At 32.7% G+C, this 22461-nt stretch overlaps 3 protein-coding genes across 3 annotated transcripts; 1 reads left to right on the top strand and 2 right to left on the bottom strand.

The window, feature by feature from the left end:
- The first annotated feature begins 1021 nt into the window (after positions 1 to 1021).
- LOC105178592 (transcription factor bHLH30-like) lies at positions 1022 to 3246 on the top strand. Its single transcript, XM_011102101.3, has 2 exons — positions 1022 to 1683; positions 2528 to 3246. The coding sequence occupies exons 1-2, from the start codon at positions 1393 to 1395 to the stop codon at positions 3023 to 3025; spliced, it is 789 nt and encodes a 262-aa protein (XP_011100403.1). The 5' UTR covers positions 1022 to 1392; the 3' UTR covers positions 3026 to 3246.
- A 2162-nt stretch (positions 3247 to 5408) lies between these two features.
- LOC105178593 (blue copper protein 1a-like) lies at positions 5409 to 6127 on the bottom strand. The gene is made up of 2 exons (XM_088876531.1): positions 5965 to 6127; positions 5409 to 5725 (listed from the first exon to the last, which is right to left on the bottom strand). Exons 1-2 carry the CDS (start codon positions 6125 to 6127, stop codon positions 5409 to 5411), a joined length of 480 nt encoding a protein of 159 aa, XP_088732657.1.
- Positions 6128 to 11848: 5721 nt separating this feature from the next.
- On the bottom strand, positions 11849 to 13857 carry LOC105178442 (ABC transporter G family member 10). The gene has a single exon (XM_011101908.3). It carries the CDS (start codon positions 13798 to 13800, stop codon positions 11974 to 11976), a length of 1827 nt encoding a protein of 608 aa, XP_011100210.1. The 5' UTR covers positions 13801 to 13857; the 3' UTR covers positions 11849 to 11973.
- Positions 13858 to 22461: the final 8604 nt, after the last annotated feature.

The following is a 22461-nucleotide window of genomic DNA, read 5'->3' as shown; positions in this document are numbered from 1 at the left end:
TGGATTAAAATTTTTATTTCAAATTCTATTACATGATTATAAAAAAATGGGTTGTTCTCCTATTACAAATGATTACGACTTAAAGTTATGATAAACTAATACTATTTATCACGATCATATATAATTAATGTGAAAACTTAGATTTAGATCATCATAGTTAATCAACATTCAAAATGATTTTAATTATGATAAAAAATACTTACCATAATTTTTAGTCGTGAATAATATTTTGGCTTCACGTGCATAAAGAATAGTTAGTTATTGTTGCTTATACATCATTAATTAGTATTCATTTGGATTTTTTAAAAATGTTAACTATCGTGGGGGTAAATTACAACGAGCTCTCTCGATGTTTGATATAATTACGAATACCCCCTCATTATTTGAAAATTATTAATATCCCCCTGATTTTAACAGCCTTCTAACAACTGGACCAATCCATTAGATTCCCATTTATTTTGGTGACTGATTAAAATGCCCTTGAAAACTATGATTTTTTTTTAAAAAAAGGTAATTTCTTTAAGACTTAGTGAAAAATATTTTTATAATTTTTGAAATTTTCTCTATCAACCTCATCCAATTTGTTTATAATTTTTTATTTTTTTTTAAAAATGCAGTAAAAATAAAGTTAACAATTCAAAATCCCAATTATAAAAATTATATAATTTAATCAAATATAAAGAGTATTTATAATTTGTTAATTAAATAATATTAAAAATATTTATGAATATATTAAATTTCAAGAAAAGTTGTTGTGATTTATTTTTAACTATAACAATCGATCAAATTTTGCGGATTGCATCTTTTATATTATTTGACATACAAACGTCCCATATATAAAAAATTCTCTGACATAAAACTAATAATGTAATCTGTGCACAAAACTCATATATTAGTAAAATAAAAAGAATACAAGAAAATATGTAATAAAAAATTCTGTACTTGAATTCGCTGGAGTAACAGTAGCTGGAGGAGCAGGTGACTCTTTCTTCACGGCCTACTTTAAATATGGCCTACAGAAGCTCAAAAAGGCAACAGGAGTGTTCAAAAAGTAGCAGCCGAAACACCCAAGAGCCAGCAACAGATTCCACCCCAAATCTCCGTCCGAAATCCCCTCATCTCTCTCTCTCTCTCTCTTTTTTAATAGCTTTGCCTCAATTCATGACTTTCTTCTGCGAAAAGATTTTCTTGGCGACGTCCCTGTCAAAAGCAAACTCCAGCGGGACTTCAAGTACAATTTCTTCTTGATACTCGCTGACATACTCCAGAAATTGCGATTGCTTTTCCTAGTTAAGCAATGGAAGCCGCAGAAGAAACCCGAGCTTGCAGTACCACTTCAAGACCTGCCCATCTCTCTCTCCCCAACATATCTTTGCCTTTGCCCGTTTTCTGATGAACAAACAGAAAAAGATGGAATTTTTCAACACTTCTGATGGGTTCCCCGCGAACTATCTTGGGTTCCAAGAGCTGATAAGAAATGGGTCGTCGTCCAGTTCGTCGTTGGTATTGGATAATCAGAGAGGAGAGCTTGTCAGGGCTCTGGTGAAGCCTGGACAGAAGGTGGCTAATGCGGAGAAGGCTCTGATAGCTCTGAGGAATCACAGCGAGGCTGAACGCCGGAGAAGGGAAAGAATTAATGGTCACTTGGCCACGCTGAGGAGCCTAATCCCTGGAACAAATAAGGTGATATGTTGTTCTCAGTGTGTGTGTGTGTGTGTGTGTGTGTTGTTCTGAATTCTTGTTACCTGAGTTGGTGGCCCGAATTTAGCTTTAATCAAATGTTTCACGCACTTGGCCTGAACTGAGATGAAATACACATGATGGGGTGGAGGATTTGAGTTGCTTCTCTTTTGGTTTTCTACCTACTATGCTTATCGTTTTGCCTTAGATGGTGATATGGGCGCGTCGTGGAGATCTTGTTATAATTTTATATGGTAAGAGGCATCCTACTACAATCTTGATCTAGTGTTCGATGCTGTTCCGGCCAAAATTTTTGAATCGGCGCCTTCTTTAAGGTATTACTACCAGTAATTGAAATATATACTAGACTGCAAGTTACAGCCTGAGAGTGCTGGTCTTGTCTTTAGTTGAAGTCTACATGCACAAAAAAGCAGCTTAAGGCATCTGATATTTGATACCTTCATGACCCAACTTTTGAGATTGTGTCATGCTATATTTGCATCAAGATTTTGTGGGGTAAATGATTTTTTCACTTTGGATGATGACTTCTGGTTTAGTTTTTAATGTTTCTCCCTTTAGTTTTGTTCATAATTCAGAATTGTTAGGAAGTGTTTGGAATACGGAGATCAAGATACGATATATGTGTCTGGATGGATTTTATGCTGAGATGGAGAAAAATAGCTTTTGGACAAATCATAATGTATTCCCATGTTTCATGTGGAAATTGGTTTGAGTAATTTTTCAATACGATTGTTTAAACTAGAGATTCTTGCTTACCCAATATGATCTTACTTGCACAGCGTTACTCCTATTCATGGATTTGTTGATTATTGATTTATTTGCACAGATGGACAAAGCAGCATTACTGGCCGAAGTCATCAATCAAGTAAAGGAACTCAGACGGAGTGTGGCCGAAGCTACTGATGGAACGCTGGTGCCGACAGATATTGATGAAGTGACAGTTGAACAACAGGAAGATTTAAACGACGGAACTGCCTTCTCGATCCGGGCATCCCTGTGCTGTGATTTCAAACACGAGCTTCTCTCCGAGTTAAGAGAAGCTCTTGAAGCTCTCCCTTTGAAGATGATAAGGGCCGAGATGGCTACCTTGGGAAGTAGAATGGTAAACGTGTTCGTGATCTCTGGACGAGATGAGGGCTCAAACGTAGAGGGTAGGGAAGGAGGCCAACTTCTTGTTGACTCGGTACATCAAGCTCTGAGGTCCGTGCTCGATAAATTTTATGCATCGGAGGAGTTCTCGTCACGCAATGCACTGTCCGGTAAGAGGAGAAGGGTTTCGTTTTTCAACTCTTCGAATTCATCTTCTCTGGGAGATGTCTGGTGAGAAGGTGAGCTTGTTTATGTATGAATTGGTTGTTTATGCTGCGTTTGTTTGTCAAATGCATTGATGCATAAGTGATCAAGACTTTGGTGGCATATGCTTTGGCATGTATATCTTCTACGTTTTGGTGGAAAGGGGTGTGCATGCCTTGTCATATGCCTGCCTTTATTTGAATCTATTCTGCTTTCTACATGGAAAATAATGACTAGTTTGTTGTTCTTGTACACTTCACTGTCAAAATCTGTTTAATGCAAAAGACACTGCAAGATCATTATTTTCTATGTTATAAATGATTACAATTTAAAAGAGATGATGAAATCAACGCTATTTGTTACGATCAAATAAAATTCATGCAAAAATTTGAATTTAATTGCAATTGAGGGTTAAATCAGTCCCACGGTATAGCAAGATTATTAAGTTTGAAAAAGCCTTTGAGGAAAAAATAAATTAACAAAAAACACTAAAGAACTACACTACCAAAATATTGATTATTCCATACATAATAAATCACTATGACTTAAAATTTCTAGTTGATCAATACCATCTACAACGATAAGAAAAAATCGATGAGAAAATTTAAATTTGGGCTATGATTACTGAACATTCTCTATGGTTTTATCCATTGCCAAAATATTTGCAACAGTTTTTAGTTGTGGCAAAAGTTTTGGCCCAATGTGCAGAAACAAAGACTAATAACTACGTGCCATGATTAATTAGTATTCGCCATAATTTTTACTTTTAATTATGATAATTAAGCATAATGAAAAATCATGTTTCTTCTAATACTACCTACTTTTTGGTGGTTTTTTTTTTTTTAAAATATTCTTATTATCACAAGGGTAGATTGCATTTAACCCCATGATTAATCAATATTTTTCGTCCTCTAATTATGCTTATTTTGTATTTTAGTCCCTCATATTGTTAAGGTTGCAAATTTAATTAGGACACAATTTGGCCGAAAGCACATGCTGGTGGAAGACAGACGTCCTATTTTAAATTTTTCTGCCAAATGTATTCTAAGTTTGGAAAAATAAAAAATATGCAACACTATTTTGCAACCCTAACAGTATAATTAAAGAACCAAAACACAAAATATGCATAATTAGAGGATAAAAACGCAATTAAGCCCAAATAGAATATAAGTCAGTGGTCACAATTAACATGCAATATTTGGATATATTTGTAAAAACTGATGAGTAATTCACTAATTCTCACATATATGGCAACGCTAAGAGTTTCTTATCATCTATAGCATGTCCTTTCTAATTGTTTCATTGCTTCATAAGACGAACCAATTAAAAGTTGGGAAGTCGAATATTTAATTTATAGCCAAAGAAAAGCATGTTGGATGTTTCAGATCTTATTCATCCCCAAAAACAAATAAAAAAAGGAAAAAAGCGATCCACACTAGAAATGATCCACCGGGATAGATACTAGAAATGATCCACACTCTCCCAAAAAGAGAGACAAGAACCTTCCATGCAAGAGACTGAGATCTCATTTTCGAGACAACTTTTTTCGTATAAATAACGCTTTAGATGATGAAATTTTCTTCGAAAAATAAGAAAGTTACCAACATAACATCCACGCCTTCTTTTATCCGGATTGGGTCCGTGACCTTGTACGACATCAGTTAATCAAGAGATTGCCCAAAGATCCAATGTAATCTAAAATTGCAATTTAATATGGCCTTCATTCCATAATAGAAGCAAATTGTAATAAACATTTTGAACTGAGATAATAGAGAAATAACATTTTTCGTTCCATATTAAAGGGGTAACACACTTTTCCTCTTATTTATTACGAAATTCTCATTAATGGTCCCATAAATTAAAAGTTTTTTTTTATTTGTATTCATTTCATCAAATACCATTAATGTTTTAATGGAAAAAAGCACGTGCTAAGCACACGCATGGTCGCTAATTTTTTAGCCATTTTTAGTCTTGTGCTTAGCACTTTTGTTCCGATTACGCAACATCTCATTATTAGTCCCATAAGTTAAAAAAGTCTTACTTTTAATCCCCTTATATATCCAGAATACTAAAGTACGGAATCCGACGAAAGGACTAAAAGTGATATTTTTATAACTTATGGGACTATTAATTAATGAGAATCCCATAACCAGGAGCAACAAAAGTATGTTGATACTAAGATATAGGATGAAAAATGCAATTTTCCCAAAATAATACTTAATATTGAATTAAAATAATAAAAAAGATAATCATCATATCTCTGAATACTCGTTACAACAATAATGATAGCATCATAGTCAATAATTGTCATGCAGTATCACATAGCTTCACCTTAATCACAACATAATGTTTAGTAGTTTCTCCAAAAGTTCATGCAGCTTATTGTCATGCACTATCATATAACTTCATCTTAATCAAAAGTGAATTTTCATTTTCCAGTTGCTCCAAAAGTTCATCGGCTTCTTGTTGTGCATCAGTGGACCTCCAGAAGTTGGGGCGGGAGCCGGAGCTGAGGCCGGAGCGATGGAGGAAGCAACGGTGATGACGAGCTTCATCCCGGAAGCACAATGGTTACCAACACCACATATGTACCACTTCCGGCCAGGCGTCGCAAGGGTAATCACGTCACTTCCACTAGTTAGAGCCTCAGATGGTGAGGGTACCGTACACTGTTGGAAGGCAGTTCCATTTACTTTATACACATTATGAACTCCCTCGGCATACTTGAAGACTGAAATTAGAGTAAAATGTTGAGTGAGAGTTTGTTCAAGAACATGATGATAAATAAACTACTCCATAATGTGTCAATTTTTTACTATTACAGAACCTAACTGCTCGATTGAAATCAGCAGGAGTACTAAAACTACCACATCTTATAATTACAGGTTCAAACTTGCAATTTTCACCTCCCGACATGCTACATAATATGTGAATTGTAAGGAGAATAAATTGAAGTATTAAAAAACATACCGAGTCTGTCTCCGACGTAGAACTCTTTCCCCTCCGCCCATGCAGTATAATTAACCCCCAGAGTCCAACCCGATTCATCTCCAACGACGTAATCAGTTGCGAAAGCTGGAGGAGCAGCAATCATCGCAACGATAATCGTGATCAAGAAAGCTTTCGAGGCCATGATGTATTCTCAACTTGTACTTTGTTTGCCTGTATTATTGGTTATGATTGAGATATGGTTTCTGGTTCACATACATATGTAGCGCTCTATTTATAGAGTGTTTGTCAACAAAGGGGTGAATAGCTACTTACACTCCTATGATATTAGAAATGAGCAAATTACCCTCCTATAAAAAAATAAATAGCAATTTACCCCCTATGTTTTAAAAAATGAAGGTAAATTGCTTCATTTTTTAAAACATAAGAGGACTAGATTGCTACGTTTTGAGAAACACAATAGGTAGGAAGGTAAATTGTTTCATTATTTAAAACATAGGAGGACTAAATTGCTACCTTTGAGAAATACAGTGAGATAAATTGCTATTTTATTTTTCAATAAGAGGACTATTTATTTATTTTTCATAACACCGATACGCTAGATTGCAATTTACCCATCAACAAAGTAAGCAAGCCGGCCAAAGGCGGCACCATCTGTAGCTGGCTCGAATCAGTTTAGTTTCATGTAAGAGTAAAGTGACAAAGCTTCATATTTCCTGACTTGGGACGTATCTCCACGTTATGTAAATACGACTGAGTAAAACTAATGCAGGATAAGTATTTGTCCTAAGTATATTGTAGCCGAATGGTGTTGTTTAGAGTTTGTTCTCTTAAAACTGCTGGCCTTACAGTTTTGGCTTTAAATTGGTAGTATATTTATCATACACATATTTTTTGGGTATTTTTAGTTTACATGTTTAGGAAAATATTTTATACATGTGATGTGACATATATATATATTCAATAAAATAAAAATTGTTATATATTAAAATAGAAAATACAATTCCGACCTTCAGCCTACATAAGAATAAGTCATGTTTGAAAAAAACTTTCTTCGAATTAAATTATTTTGCAACAATAAATAAATCATGTTAAAGTATTAGTACATTTTCAATGGAACTGGTCGCTCCTCTCAATTAGACTTTATCTACATTTAAAATATAAGGTAATTACATTTAGACCCCTAAGAAAATACGAAAAATTATACATTGAGGTTTGAACAAAATATTGACGTCAAAAAATAATTTATATAAATATTTTGATTTTACCCTTCATTCAACATTTCATATAAATTATTCCAAAAATACCTTGTAGTATGTTTATCCATCTAAGGAGGTAAATGTAGGCAAAATTCAAAATTAGTCCTGTAAGTATAGGGGTGGCAAAATTAGTCTTGTAACTACTGGACTGACAATTTTAGTTCACTATCTTTTAATTTAGTGGCAATTTTGGTCCTTTCGACCAAAATTATCCAAAAAATTAGCCGGACAAATTGGGGCTTAGGGTTCAAGCTGCCAATTGGCCTCAACTTAAACACGTGGCGTCTTGCGTGCTTGCTGATGTGGCAAGGGGCGAGTCATTTTGGCCGAAAGCACCAAAATTGCTGATAAATTAAAACATCTAGGAGAAGTCAACCAATGCGAAAGCCATGACGTGGATGTTTGTCGTTGACGGATTCTGATCAAACGGGTGTGTGGGTCATGGGGAGGCGAACACGGGGGTGTTGGTCCGCCGGCGAGATGATCGCTGGCGACAGAGATATGATGGAAAAACAAGTGACTGGAGCAACAAAAAAATGGCAAAAATAAAAATAGAGAGAACCAGCTAGATAGTGGTTTAAATGGGTGGGCTTGGGTGCAATCAACTCGCCGGAGGATGGGGAGTTGATTGATGGTGGTCTCCAACAGTGAGTAGGTCGGACGACGGTGAATCGAGAAGAGAAAGAAAATAAATTTAGATTTAAGGCAAAACTATAATCAACAATTGAGGGCGCGTTTGAACTCCGATTGAAACACTTGCTATAGGGATGGAATCAACATCAGACGGCAAGTTCAATAGTGGTTCACGTTGCTGGAGACACGCAGGGAAAAAATTTCGGTGACCGGATATAAGGTGGTGGTAGTAGGTGGTGGTTAACCATTCTTTGCCACGTTAGCATCTAAGTAGGATGCTGACTATGTAGGTAATGTTTATTTTTCGTCAAAACCCTAAACCCCAATTTGATTTGTTAATTTCTAGCCACTTTTCACCGGAAGGACAAAAATTGCTATAAATTTAAAATATTAAAGATTAAAATTGTCAATCTCATAGTTATTGGACCAATTTCGCCATCCTTTATACATACAAAACTAATTTTGCATTTTTGCCAATATAATATATATAAAGTCAAAAGAATAATTAAAAAAAATATGATTCTCGAATTATTATTATTGAATAAAAAATAGTATTGATGAATGAAAAACCTAACTATTATTTTATGTTTCTTTTCTTTTTTTACTTTCTATATATATGGGGTGAGATTCATATTTTAATGTTGCATCTATTTTTTTCGAAAATGCCTTATTCAAGTAATTTATCTAATGTTGTAGGATTGAAATATAAAAGAAAAAAATATTTTTGAAGGCAATGTTCAAAAAAAGAAAAAAAACAATCATGATCATATCTGAGACAACAGTTTCAAAAGAATATATAAAACAATGGTGTTAACCTCAGAAAATTTATATAAAAAGTAAAAAAAGAACACCAAAAGAAAGCTCGTTTAACCATTTATCAACAACTATTTTTTACTAAACGACTATAATTCAAAAATAATATTTTATTATAACTCCATCCTTTTAATGTTATATATAATATATTTAATATTTTTCCAATATAAAAATATTACTGACATATTATTGTTAATAATTTAAGAGAATGCTGAATGAGAAGGTAAAATTAAAAAGTTTCGTAATTCTTTTTGCTGACATTAGTATGTTTCGTTCAAACTCCAGAGGAAGGGTACAATTGTGAAAGGAGAATTTCTAATGGGAATGTAAATATAATTTCAAAAGTTTTTTTAGGGAGAAAGTGTAATTTCTCATTTTTAAAGGAGGTCCATGTGTAATTAGCCACTACAAAAAAAAATATGGGTTTTGTAACGGCTACTTTGTAACGGCCATAAGGTCATTCAAATACATACAGTTTTTGGTACAAATTTGTAAGGAATAAGTTGTGTTGATGCAATGTCGGTGATAATATGAATTTTGCTAAGTTGTAACGGCCGAAACCGTTTAAATGGCCGTTACAACATGATTATATTACAAAAGCCATTACATCACAACAACCGTTATAATTTGTTACGATTTTTGCAATTGTTTATTAATTTAGGGACAACCAACATTTCTTATAATGTTAGCCGTTACAAATAATATATGAAAGGCCGCTATAAAGCTTTAAAATAGAAAGACCATTACAAAACAAGTTAATTATTTTAGGCCGTTACTAATTTCATATAGTTTTTGGCACAGGTAGTTAATTTTGCAACGGCCTATAAAAAAAATGAGGAGTCATTTAAATAGCCGTGTGAAAAACCACGAGATAAGCTATGTTGGTTTGGTTTTACAAAAATTGTGGAAAAATCGACGATTTTTTTACCCAAGTGTATTAAAAAATCGTTCAAAATGTGGACATTATAATGGCTACTTTCTTTTAATGACGATATGTTTCGTTCCAAAGTCCGGTACAAAATATATTATATATATTTGTGTTGCAAGTTGTTTTCACTTTATTTCATTTGTTGTAGAATTGCTTATTAACCACACACACTCTCAATATCTCTCAAATTTTCATGTATATACACTTGATAAGGTAGATTGCTTATTTTTTGGACTATCAATTGCTTATCTTGAGTTGGTTGATCATGTAACGACTAATTTAAACTTTTTGTGTTAATTAAATTAATTGTAATTTGCTTATTTTAGTTTTATATTTTTTTTTATTTTAAATGTTATGTATTCTTAATTAATGTAACGTAATATTTATTAAATTTATAGGTTGAATTATATAATTATATATATGTGTGTGAATATGCAGTGATATATATCATCATGTTACGATAACTGATAAGATGGATGTATCATAAGAACCTCCCGTGAAGGACAGGTCTTACATCGGAGTTGAGAATAGGGTTAAAACTTTCATAGAATAGGCCAAGTGTCAGCGTGGACATATGAATGGAGAACAAAATTAGGTGCTCTTGCCGGCAGTACAAAAGCACAAAATTTAGAGCACACCCAACGATATCAGTTGTTAGTACCAAAGTCCAAGCTTACTAGACTAGTGCTAATTTCGCACGCATAAAAAATTATCATATTAATTTTTGTATTAAAATTATAATTTATTTTTTCAATTTGAAATTACAAAGTTTTAAATTTTTATATATTTATTTAGAATTTGATATTAAAATAATATCCAATTAGCTTTGATGGCACATGTTATACATGATTGTATACATGTATAAGTTGTCGGAAGTTCAAAAACTTTCATGCCACATAGGCAATTTTCAGCTAATTTTCAAAATCTCATTGAAATATTCCTTACAAAAACTTTAGATCGAATCAAATTTTATCAAATTATGAAATTTAAAGGACTTATAGAAAAATGGGCATAGTAACTCAACTTACAAATAATAAAAATTTTGTCAAAGAAAGAAAGAAAAAGAGAAAAATGAGTTGCGTAAATGCATGAAGAGATTGCCATTACAAGCTTTGGTGATGTTGTAAATGAGAAACCAACTCAAAAGATGATAAGATAATACCATCCCACGCTACAAAAAATGCAATATTTAGTAATACTCATCGTCATAGTTAAAATTAAAAAATCATTCTAAATAGTCATTGATATGGCTGTTGGCCATGATATCTGTGAAAGTGGCTAAAATATTTTTATCATGGCTCTTAGCCACGACAAATAACTTTTTCTAATGAAAAATCTATGTTTTTGCAATTATTTTATTTAACTATGATCAAGAAAACTTATTTCACAATGATTTTTAATCTATAATTATTAAAATTGTAGCCAATAGTCATTTTTTTTTTCTAGTGGAACTATATTACAACTTGTTTAGTGAACTCACTAGAATTTTCCTGGGCTTGTTTGTTCAATTACATGAAAGGGGTGTTTGTACGTGTAGCTTAGGGGGAGTGATTTTAGTCTTATACGAATTGATTTTCGTAATTTAGTTCTATAATTTTATAATTTTGGTATTTTAGTTTTTTTTTGGCCGAAAAATTGCATGTGACTTATACATGACCTCATTAAATTTCAATTTTAGTCCTATAAATTAATTTGTGCAGGACAAAAATGCCAACGCCCCTTAAGTTACAGGACTAAAAACTCCAAGGCCTCCTAAGTTACAGGATTAAAATTGCGATTTAATTGGATCATGTACAAGTCGCATGCAATTTTTCGGCCAAATTAGCTGAAAAATGATGAAAATTATCAAAATTTTAAAGTTACAGAACTACATTGCAAAAATCAATTCGAGCAGCACAAAAAATGCCGCTAGCATAAATTACAAAACCAAAATTACATCTTTGCCGAGTTAGTAATAGTTTGATTTTTTAAGCGTTTACCAATGTTTTTTTAATTGAACTAAACTGAAAATATAGTATTTTGTTATTTATATATTTAATTGATTTTCGTAATTTAATCTTATAACTTTAAGATTTTGGCAATTTTAATTATTTTAGATCAATTTGACTAGAAAATTGCATGTGACTCACACGAATTGGAGTGGTATTTTTTATGTTGCACGAATTGGATTTGTAGGACTAAAAATTAAGTGGTGTAAGACGAATAAATATCACCCTAAATTACTTGAATAAAATTGCATTTGCAACCAAAGTTATTGGCACTGGAAAACACCTCCGGAACAATGTATCACAATATATGAATTAGTAGGGGATGCATGTGAAGCATCTCTTGCATAAATCAAAGTTAATACATTCACGAACAATAATTGCTTTGAAATAAGAGAAGGGTTAAAGATTTTCAACTTCTGCTTTTGTAAGATCTATACCAGAGAAACACAAGGCCTAAAAGTCTATACCCAAGAATGAAACTCAACATGGTGAGCAAGTTACTCCATTTCTGTGACTCCTTCAATCCCTGCTGCATTAACAACTGATACCCATACACCAAGCATCCATGCTCAGAACCTTCAATGCATCTCAGCTTCCCCGTTTTTCCTCCAAACTCGTTTATCATGAAGCATTCATACGGGTACTTGAACAAACTCAAGTACTGCATGAATCTCCAGTACTTGGGGACTGTATCTTTTGAGATAAAGTATCCCGAGAAGAGGAAAAACGACCCCATCACTCCGTAGATAAGTGACATCCCCGTGATGTAATCTGGCACTAATGTGCTCAAGCATGCTACGAAAGAATTCGCGGTCAAGGCGACCACCCAAACAACTAATGAGAAATAGAGAAATCCGTCTATGTTGCGCCTCAGCCCGACTAGCCAGTATACTGGGCTGGTGTAGAGGAGGGTGACTATTAGGAGGAACGGAAGAAAGACGAGAGTGTTGGCTATGATGTAGGATGAGACTCTGTAAACTCCTCGCGACGTTTCTCGCATCAGAATTCTTCTTTCTTGCAGGAAAATTGGTAGAGCTTCTGTTGTTGTTGATATCAAGAATGTGAGCGTGAAGGCGAAGAAGCCTAGTTCATTTTGTATCTTTGCTTTCTTAGCGTTGCCGAAAACGTTAATGAATATTGTGCCTAATACAATTCCTGTTAGCACTGCTTCAATCGTCTTCGCTGCAAAGAGTTCCTTGGTTCTAAATATATTCTTGCAGAATCTCTGGCTTAGGATCACCACCTCTTTGCATGGAGAATTACAGTAGAATATCTTCTTTTCTTCTGCCAGCTGATTCAATGTCTCATCTGTATGTTGCTCGTCACATGATTCGATCTTGATCATATGGTTCTCTTCTTTGTGCAGGCTTTCTGTTACCTCAATGGCAAATTCGAGTGCGTTCACATGCTCGGGGATGCAGTGGCCCACAGATTTAAGGCGTTCCGCTAAAAGATCCAACGAGCCACTGTGAAGAACCCCACCATTGGATAAGAGTATAACTTCATCAATCAAGTCAAGAATACGAAATCCAGGTTGATGGATGGTCAGCACTATTGTCTTCCCTTGGTTCTTGGCCATGGATTTAAGCAGCGTCACTATGTGAAGAGCGGACGCCGAGTCTAGCCCTGAAGTCGGCTCGTCAAGCAGAAGAACCACCGGATCATGCACTAAATCGACTCCAATCGACACTCTACGTTTCTCGCCACCTGAAATCCCCCGGATAGTCTCGCTGCCTATTCTAACACCAGCAATATGTTCCAATCCCAGCTCCGTTAACAGGCTATGGACTCTACTCCTGGCCTTGTCACGCCCCACTTTCAGCCTCAGGCGTGCGCTATACATAAGTGTTTCCTCAACCGTAAGATGTGGGAATAGAGCTTCATCTTGTGTGACATAACCTGAGACCCTACGAAAATATTCAGCATTCATGGGCATATCATTGACAAGAACACGGCCCGAGACTCCACACGTTGCGATCGTCCCAGCCAGGATCTCAAGCAACGAGGTTTTTCCTGCCCCACTTAGACCAGCAATCGCGGTAAGCTCTCCAGGCTTGACTTCACAACTTATGTTGTTCAAAACATACTTGGTTCTGGAGCTGGCGCTGCTCTTCCAGCCAAACCAGTCCAAGTCGCCGTATCGTGGAGACAGCTTGTATGATAAATTCTTGACCTTTATGTTGTATTGAGTTTCTAGGTCAGCAGAATGGTGTGGTTTCTTGACGGGTAACTCCATATGTAAGAAATTGTGTGAATGAGAGAGAAGTAGAGGGGAAGATGAGCTAACTCTTGAAACTGGCTATTCTTTATATATCTGTATAAATAGAGAAGCTGATGTTGTCTTTGCGTGCGTGTAATTTGCGACTCCAGCCCTTGAAAACTGCTAAGACTGGGCCCTACGGAGCACAGCTGTCTCACTTAAGTGAATATCATGTGCGGGCTCACAAGCTATGTTTGAGGAGAGACGCACATGAACATCATCACCCGGTTGTTGAGTCTTGCACCTTAGTTGTGAATATTACTGTTTCAAGAGTTCCTAGGAATGATTTTCAGTTGCATTCCGCAACTAACATACTGTTTACAGTTAAAACTTCCTTTTTTGCTTTCTTTCCCTCGTCACCTTTTACCATTTATTTTTGACAATATTTTTGTTCTTTAACTTTTTGTTATAGCATTTCAGTTCTACATAGTTTGTGATTTTAATTAGGAAAAAATATTAGTTTAGTTCGCTAAATATGCCTAATTTTAATTTTAGTCAGATAACTATGTTCATTTTTGTTTAGATCCAGTAACTTACGAAATTGCTTACTTTTAGTCCTCTCGCAGATTTTCGGACAATTTTACCCCTATGAGTGCATATGGACTAAAACTGCCTTTAGAGGTAAAATTGATCGAAAATCTACCAGAGGACTAAAAGTAAACAATTTCGTAAGTTACTGGATCTAAACAAAAATAGACATAGTTATCGGACCAAAATTAAAATTAGGCATACTTAGCGGACTAAAATAATACTTTTTTTCCCTTTTAATTATGAAAGCGAACTCCAACGGGAAATTTTTTTTGAAATAAACCATATCTAACTCCGACTAATCATATATGGCACATTTCATTAGATGTTCAACGAAAAAATTCATGCGCCTAGCACGTGGCCGTTAAATCCCCAATTTGAAAACTTAACAGCCATGTCGCCTTTTCCATTAAAAATGTGCCGTGAAATCAAAACTGCTATTTTCAAAACTTATGGGACTAAACGTGAAACTTCCGTAATCAATAGGATAAAAGATGTAAAGGCTCTAAATTATGAAACGAAAATATTATTTTCTTAAAAAATGCATTTAACTAACTTTTATATGAAGTGATTATTTAATATAATATTAGAGTTAGACTAATTAAATAAAAAGAAATTTTAGTTCAAACTCGACTTTTCTTTTATGAAATATATCCTGTATTTTTTTTTTTTTTTTTTGGCAAAAACCACCTAGAGGTGGGGGGAGCTTTTCAGAGCCCTCAATCCTTCTATATTAAACACACAAAATAATTACAACGGGGAGAGCTACCTCCTTAGAATTTCTAGTAAAGCCATAAATAAATAGTACTACTCCCTTACAAATAGAGCAACAATAAACAAACAGTACTACTCCCTTACAACAAAAAACCCGAACATGTGTCGTAGAAAAATTATGGCGAGTCAAAAAGGTTTTTGTTATCCCACCACGTCGTGGATCGCACAACACCTGCAAATAAATCTGTACAAAAAGGCCAAGCTAGAGTGTGTGTAATGTTCCAAAAGGATAAATGATGAACATAAGTATTAAGATCATGTATGTATGGCTGGCAGCCTTTGAACCTGTGAAAGGGGTTCATAAGACCTGCAAAAGATATAACAACAAACAACTAGATAAAGGAGATCAGCTGAAGTGACAAAACCAAAAGGTAACCAAAGAAATATTGGTCCCAACATCAACCATATGGATGAATAACCTCCAAGGAACCCATATAGAAACAATCACAAAAACAACACAGAGAAGCTCAGATAGGACAACAAGTATCAGCAAACAAAACTAAATCCGTAATTAAGTACCCCTAATTTCAGTGAAAAATATTTTAACTGAAATTAAAGGTACTATTACTTCTGATTCTAATAGCAGGCAAGGAGTAGGCGTTAGGTCTAATCAAACTTTTAGAAATACCAGTGATATTATCAGGGGATAAAATGGTAAGATGTTGGCTGAAATAGGCTTGGTTAGCAAAATAGTCGGCCGCTTGATTACCCTCTCTAAAGATGTGATATCTTGAACTCAATTTGGGATAAAAACTCTCTAATTTGTTGCAGCAAATTTTGAAGGCACCATAGCCCTTGGGGGGAGAGAAAATAAGCTTAATGGCATGTTGGCATCTGTTTCTACCTAAATTTTTTTAATGGAAATATATGTTGTTTGTGAGTTCAAATATCACTACTTTCCTTGGGGGGAAAGAAGGTTTTACATGTAAGGTACTTAAACAAAAAAGATACAGTTTGCGTATGAGAGGCGGTGGAGGAGATATTACATATGAAATAGACAATTTAAATTTTGAGGTATATTACATGGGCAGTGCATTAAAAAAATATGATTTTTTACAATAATTAATTATCAGTCAAAAGAATAAAATCATGTTAAATACAAATGAACAAGGCATCACAACGGCCATTAATCGTTATTTCCACAGGTGTGACCAAAACATTAACTATAACCTAAATCATGGTAAATATTTTGGTTATGGCTAAAAATCATAGCGAATGGATTAATCATAGTAAAAATTTAAATTTTTATTTTGATTTTATTTAACTATGGTTAATAGTTTTGATTTACTATGAGTTTTAAACTATGGTCATTTATGGTGTAGCGAAAACTTAATTTTTTTTATAGTATGTCCCTAAAATTAGGTCCAAATGCATAAAAAGACCCCTTGCATTTTACAAAATTACAAATACACTCTTTAAAATTGTAATTATAATTACAACTCTATATAGTAAAAGTTTACACAATCTGGTTGAGGTGCATTTATTTTTGGAATTTTTCAAAAAACGGAAAATATTTATATATTTGAACTTAACCTTAAAAATTGTCAATGTAATTATTTAATTTTTAGATGAGCTACCACACTTCACCAAAACCTGATATTTTTTATTTTTGTAAATAATTTTTTTTCTTTATAGAAGTATGATGATCATCTCTCGAAAATAACAACATGATATACCATAATCTCTCATCAATCGCAATATCTACTGTAATAAAACGTATAATTGCGGGTAAAATTATATTTTTAATCCTGTAATTTTAGATCATTAAAATTTTTGGTCATGATACTTTACTAATTTACACATTTACTTCTTCTTTTGATGAATTTAATTTTTAGCATTTCACATTTGATCATTTTTTGACAAATTTAATTCTATACTGACAATTTTGGCCCTAACGACCCATAATTACAAGACTAAAAATGAGATATAGTACAGTATGAAGGGGGACAAAATTATCAATACAAAACTAAATCTGTCAAAAGAATGACCAAATGTGAGATGTTCAGAACTAAATTCGGTAAAAAAAATGACTAAATAAGTAGATAGAATAAATTACAAGACCAAAGTACTGACGACCTAAAATTATAGGACCAAAAATATACTTTTTGCGGGTACTTTTGTTTTCCAGTTTTGTATGAAACTCCGGGCGTGCACGTTTTCAGCATTGGTTCATAGTTGGAGGGGAGGAGGTGTAGGTGGTTCAACTGTATTATTTCATCATCTCCAGTGAGAAATTAGCAGTGATTCTATATATAATGTGTGATTGATGGTGAGCTGTTTCTTCACGCTTTAATCCTTTGTTGGTTTTTGCATGCAGAACAGAGTGACAGCTATTAGTTGCATGAGCTGATGACCATCATCGCCACACTCAAATTTTTGTCTTTCTGCAATAAAACAGTAAAGTTGAGAATCGCAAAAGTTGGTCCCAGTTTGAGGAAAAGTGCCTATTTTAGAAAAGTTCTATAAGTTTTCCCCTTTTGTAATTATGGAAACCTCTTCCGTGAACTTCTGTCAAAATACCCAAATGAGAAATGTTTGAAGAAAGAGGGTTGATATCAGTTTTAGTCCCTCAACTATGTCATTTATTTGGATGTGATCTTGTATGTTTACCCTCATCAAACTTAGTCCATCACGTTTTAAGATGTCATCAAATTTGATCCTCACCATTAAAAATTCGTTAAAAATAATGTAATTTAAAAAAAAGAAAGAAAAGCAAAAGAATATAGGTGCTTAAGGGAGTTCAAATCCAATACCTTTGGCTGAAAAAGAAAATTTAAAAAAAAAAAAAAAAACTACCAATAAGTATTTACAGTAACTTTTATGGACATCGATTGTATGTATATTGTTCTTAGCTTTTTGGGCATCGATTGTTTGTTGTTTTTATGCATTTGATTATGTGACTTTTACCTATTTCTTTATGATTTTTATGTCTCTTTTTATGTATTTTATGTGTTGTCATTTATGACATTTTTGGCCTTTTTTTTTTTTTTGTGAAATTGCAAATTTAGTGTTGTATGTATGGGAGTGGCAAAATTAGTCTAGTAAGTCCGTATTATGGGACCGATAATTTTAGTCATTTATGTTTTAAATTTGTAGCAATATTGGTTGTCTGACCAAAAGTGATAAAAATTAACAAATAAAATGGAGGCTTAGGTTTTGGCGACAAATAGATCTCACATACATAGTGAGGATGCTGATGTGGCAAAAAAAGAAGAAACATGAGAAGTCAACTGATGAGGAGGTTGTAATGTGGATGGTGCCATTGACGGAAACTGATCGGAGGGATATGTGCACCATGGGGAGGTGAACACTGGGGTGTTCGTCCGTCGGTGAGATGATCGCTGGCGATGAGATATGGTGAAAAAAATAGTGGCAGGCCAGGGCCGCAAAAAAATGACAAAAATAAAAATAGAGAGAATTGAACAAAAATAGATGGGCTTGGAATCAACTCTCTAGAGGATGGAGAGTCGATTGGTGGTGGTCTTGAATAGTGGGTAGGTCGGACGGCGACGAATTCTGAAGAGAGAAAATAGATCTAGGTTTTAGGGCAAGACTATAATCTGCGATTGGAGACGTATTTAAACTCTGATTGAAACACATATTGTAGGGTTGGAATCAACTTCGGAATGCGAGTTCAGTGGTGGTACGTGTAGTCGAAGAGGTGGGGAGGGGGGGGGGTTGAACCATCCTTTGCCACGTCAGCATCCACATAAGTTACTGACTATGTAAGTGATGTCCATTTGGATGTCGAAACCCTGAGCCCAATTTAATTTGTTATTTTTCGACCACTTTTAGCCAAAAGGACCAAAATTATTACAAATTTAAAACATAAAGGACTAAAATTGTCAGTCCTATAATTACAAGATTAATTTTGCCAACCCCTACCCCACCCCATACATACAGGAGTCATTTTACAAATTTATTTTTTTTATTGGTTATATTTTAATTCTTTCTTATCTGAATACGTAAGGGATTAAGGGAGTGTTTGCACAAAAAATTGAAAGTTGTAGCAAAATTAAAACTTAATAGTGTTTGTAGAAAAAATGAAAAGCAGTAAAAAATAAATTGGGTAGTGTTTGGGGAAACATCACTTTTAAAATAAACTTAATTGATAAAAGACTGATTATCCCTATGTGTTAAAAAATATACTATTTTTTTGCTTATTATTTCATTTGTTGTTTGGCACTGATAATATTTGTAATCATAAATTTTATTTCCATTAATATTTCATATTTATGCTTTGAAAGATGTTAAAAAAATTATTTAATTTAATAATGCTCCTATTAAATAAGATAATTGTTCAATCATACACAATAATAAAGCTTACATCATTACAAAAAATAATTATTTTTTTATTAATCGAATAATAATGTGTGAACGAAATAGTATAATTTGATGATATAGCACATACAATATAAAAAATTTAAAATATTAAATATATAAAAATATAAATTTAATTATTGTCAAAATTTAAATTATTTGAAAACTTCGATATCAACTTTAAATGCAGAGTGGCCATCCAAACTTTTACAATATGGGCATTATTAGAGGATTTAAAATCCCAAATTCGAAGCCCATCATGAAACTTAGAATGGCATTTGACCATAGTACATTGGTTTGGGTCAAGTTTTGCATACCATAAGGAATTTTTGGGTACATGAGTTTATTTTTCTCAATCATCAACTTAGGGATTTGGTATATGTTTACTTGGATGGATTTAACCGAATTAGAGCTAATATTGTAATAAGGAAAGTTATTTAAATAATAAAGAAATTACAAAGACAATATTTCATTTTTATTAATGTTGTGTATAAATAATTGACAACAGTCATATTGTATGACTTAGTTAAAGTAACGATACCAAGTAATTTTTTTTAAAATTATTTATTATTTGAATGTATTTTTATCCCAAAAATATTTTAATTTAATAATAAATTTTAATATTGTGTAGAAAAATTGACAATAATTATATTGTCTGACTTTATTCGTAGTAACTACACCAGCTAATTTTTATTAAAAAAATAAATATTATTATTGACAAAAAAAAATTGGCCGCTTTTTGAATATTGTGTACCAAAATTAATAACAATCATATTGCGTGATTTTACTCAATATTATTTATTTTTGTACTGTGTAGACGACATTGATAAAGACGCAATAAGAGCAGTAATTAATCCTCAAATTAATTTAATGAAAAGTTGATAAGAAAATTAAGTATTTTCATAAATTAATAAACCTACAAGTAGTGTAGGTTGATAAATTCGGCAAAACCCACTTGCAAAATACATAAAACACTGTAGTTAAATGGTTTGACACGGCACCTCATAGGATCTTATATTGTGAAGAGATTGAGAATATCAAAATAAATTATTAATTATTAATTAATTAATAAAATATTAACAACATAAAAATGAAAGCAACTTATATTTTATGTGCACAAAAGAAATAATTTTTTTTTAAACATGAGAATATTTTTCAAGCCAATCACCAACTAATACAAATTTAACCATACAATAAATATTTGGTTCTGCAAAGTTCGATGGTACTGAAAACGATGAATGTAAATGCACGATCTAGAAATAAATAATTGATATGGTGTTTGGATTCGTTTCCTGAGTATTTTGCTGTGTTTTGTGGAAATAGAGAAAAAAAAATAAAGATAAATAAGTGTGTTAGAGATAGTATGTATGTTTGGATTTGTTTTGGAGATAACTTAAAATAAGTATTGTATGTTTAGTGTTGCGTTTTGGAAGACAAAAACTATTATTCATTATCAAATTATATTTTTTTTATATATATTTATGTATATATATGTACGTATATATATTAAAACAGTTAAAAACACCTAGAGAAAATATTTTTGAATGATAACAAACATTTGGAGTTTGTACCGATCTGTACTAATGATCATAACAAAAACTACTTACTCCATTCAGATAGAAAGATTTGTATTCGAGAAAAAAAGATTCAGATAAAAATTTTTAAATACCTTCACATCAAAATAATTTCAAAGTCAATAATTTTCTATTATATACATCTCAAACAAATTCAAGAAATTTTTCAATAGAAATTTAAAATTTATAACTCTAAACCCACCCATCTAAATATAAATTAAATTTTTTGGGATAGAAAAAGTTAGAAGACTAATGAGTGAGGTTGTTGAGGTTTTTCACATCTTCAAACCACATCCAACACTTATTAGGCCAACTAACCCTAATTGAGTATTCTTCGTCCCTAATTTTGCCCAAGAAATAGCTATTTTTAATCCATAAATTGAGTTGGCTGCAAATAATTGAATCTCTTAGTTAAATTAAGTTAGGTGAAATGCAGCCGTATTTTCTTTTCTGACAGGCTGACATTTTTGTGACATGACCAAATGCATGGTATCTTAATTTTATTAATTTAAATTAAGATAAATTACAACGGCCCCTATAATATTTGTTATAATTATAAATACTCTTTTATTATTTAAAAAAATTATAAATATTCATTTAAAATTACAAACATCTTAACAAATTATAACAGCAGTTGAAAGAAGCATTTATTAAGAGATTTATAATTTTAAAAAATATTTATAATTTTCTAAACAACAACAATAAATTTAAAAAAAAATAAAAAAACCCTTATATATTTTACCCTTTAAATTACTATAATGCTTGCTGTAGAAGTGACTGCCACAATAGTCTTGCAAGTGGGCCCTCACAAAAAGTAACCTGTGGTGGCCTAGGGAGCCCATATGATTCAAAACCCTAATTAATCAACATCATGATCCCCATAAACCCTAATTAGAAGTTTTACTACTCAATGATTTCAAGTATTTTTGTTGCTTAGAAGTGCAGATTGATAGATGTTATTATACACCTACCCAAGTTTTTTTTTCCCTCCATTTTCTAAGTGGAATGATTTATTATATTAAAATATTGATAAAAAATTCAAAATATAGATAGTCAGTGATGAATGTATACTGAAATATGGTGAAAATAAATACAATTATCATTAATTTATGTCGTCACTAAATTATCAATTTAAATGTTCACTGAATATGAAGTTTAAATATAACACGATCCAAATCAAGATAGGAATTTATGAATTCATAATTCAAAAAACTAAAAATAAACTATATTAATATTTCTCGATGTTAGGCGTAATTATACGGAAACACTCTACTCTTTATAAGATTACAAGTATATTCTTCGATGTTGTAATTATAAATAAAGTACTCCCGATTTAATCCCAAAATTTTACACAAACAATCCCCTTTAGAAGTAGACTTGTAATTTAAAAAATGACAGTCGACAGAAAATATTTGTGTAATCAAAACCTGACCCCAGTCGA

The sequence above is a fragment of the Sesamum indicum genome, linkage group LG12 (assembly GCF_026168435.1).
Source record: "Sesamum indicum cultivar Baizhima isolate 11 linkage group LG12, ASM2616843v1, whole genome shotgun sequence".
Lineage (NCBI taxonomy): Eukaryota > Viridiplantae > Streptophyta > Magnoliopsida > Lamiales > Pedaliaceae > Sesamum > Sesamum indicum.
The sequence above is the reverse complement of the archived record's forward strand: the minus strand, read 5'-3'. Positions and strand labels throughout refer to the sequence as shown.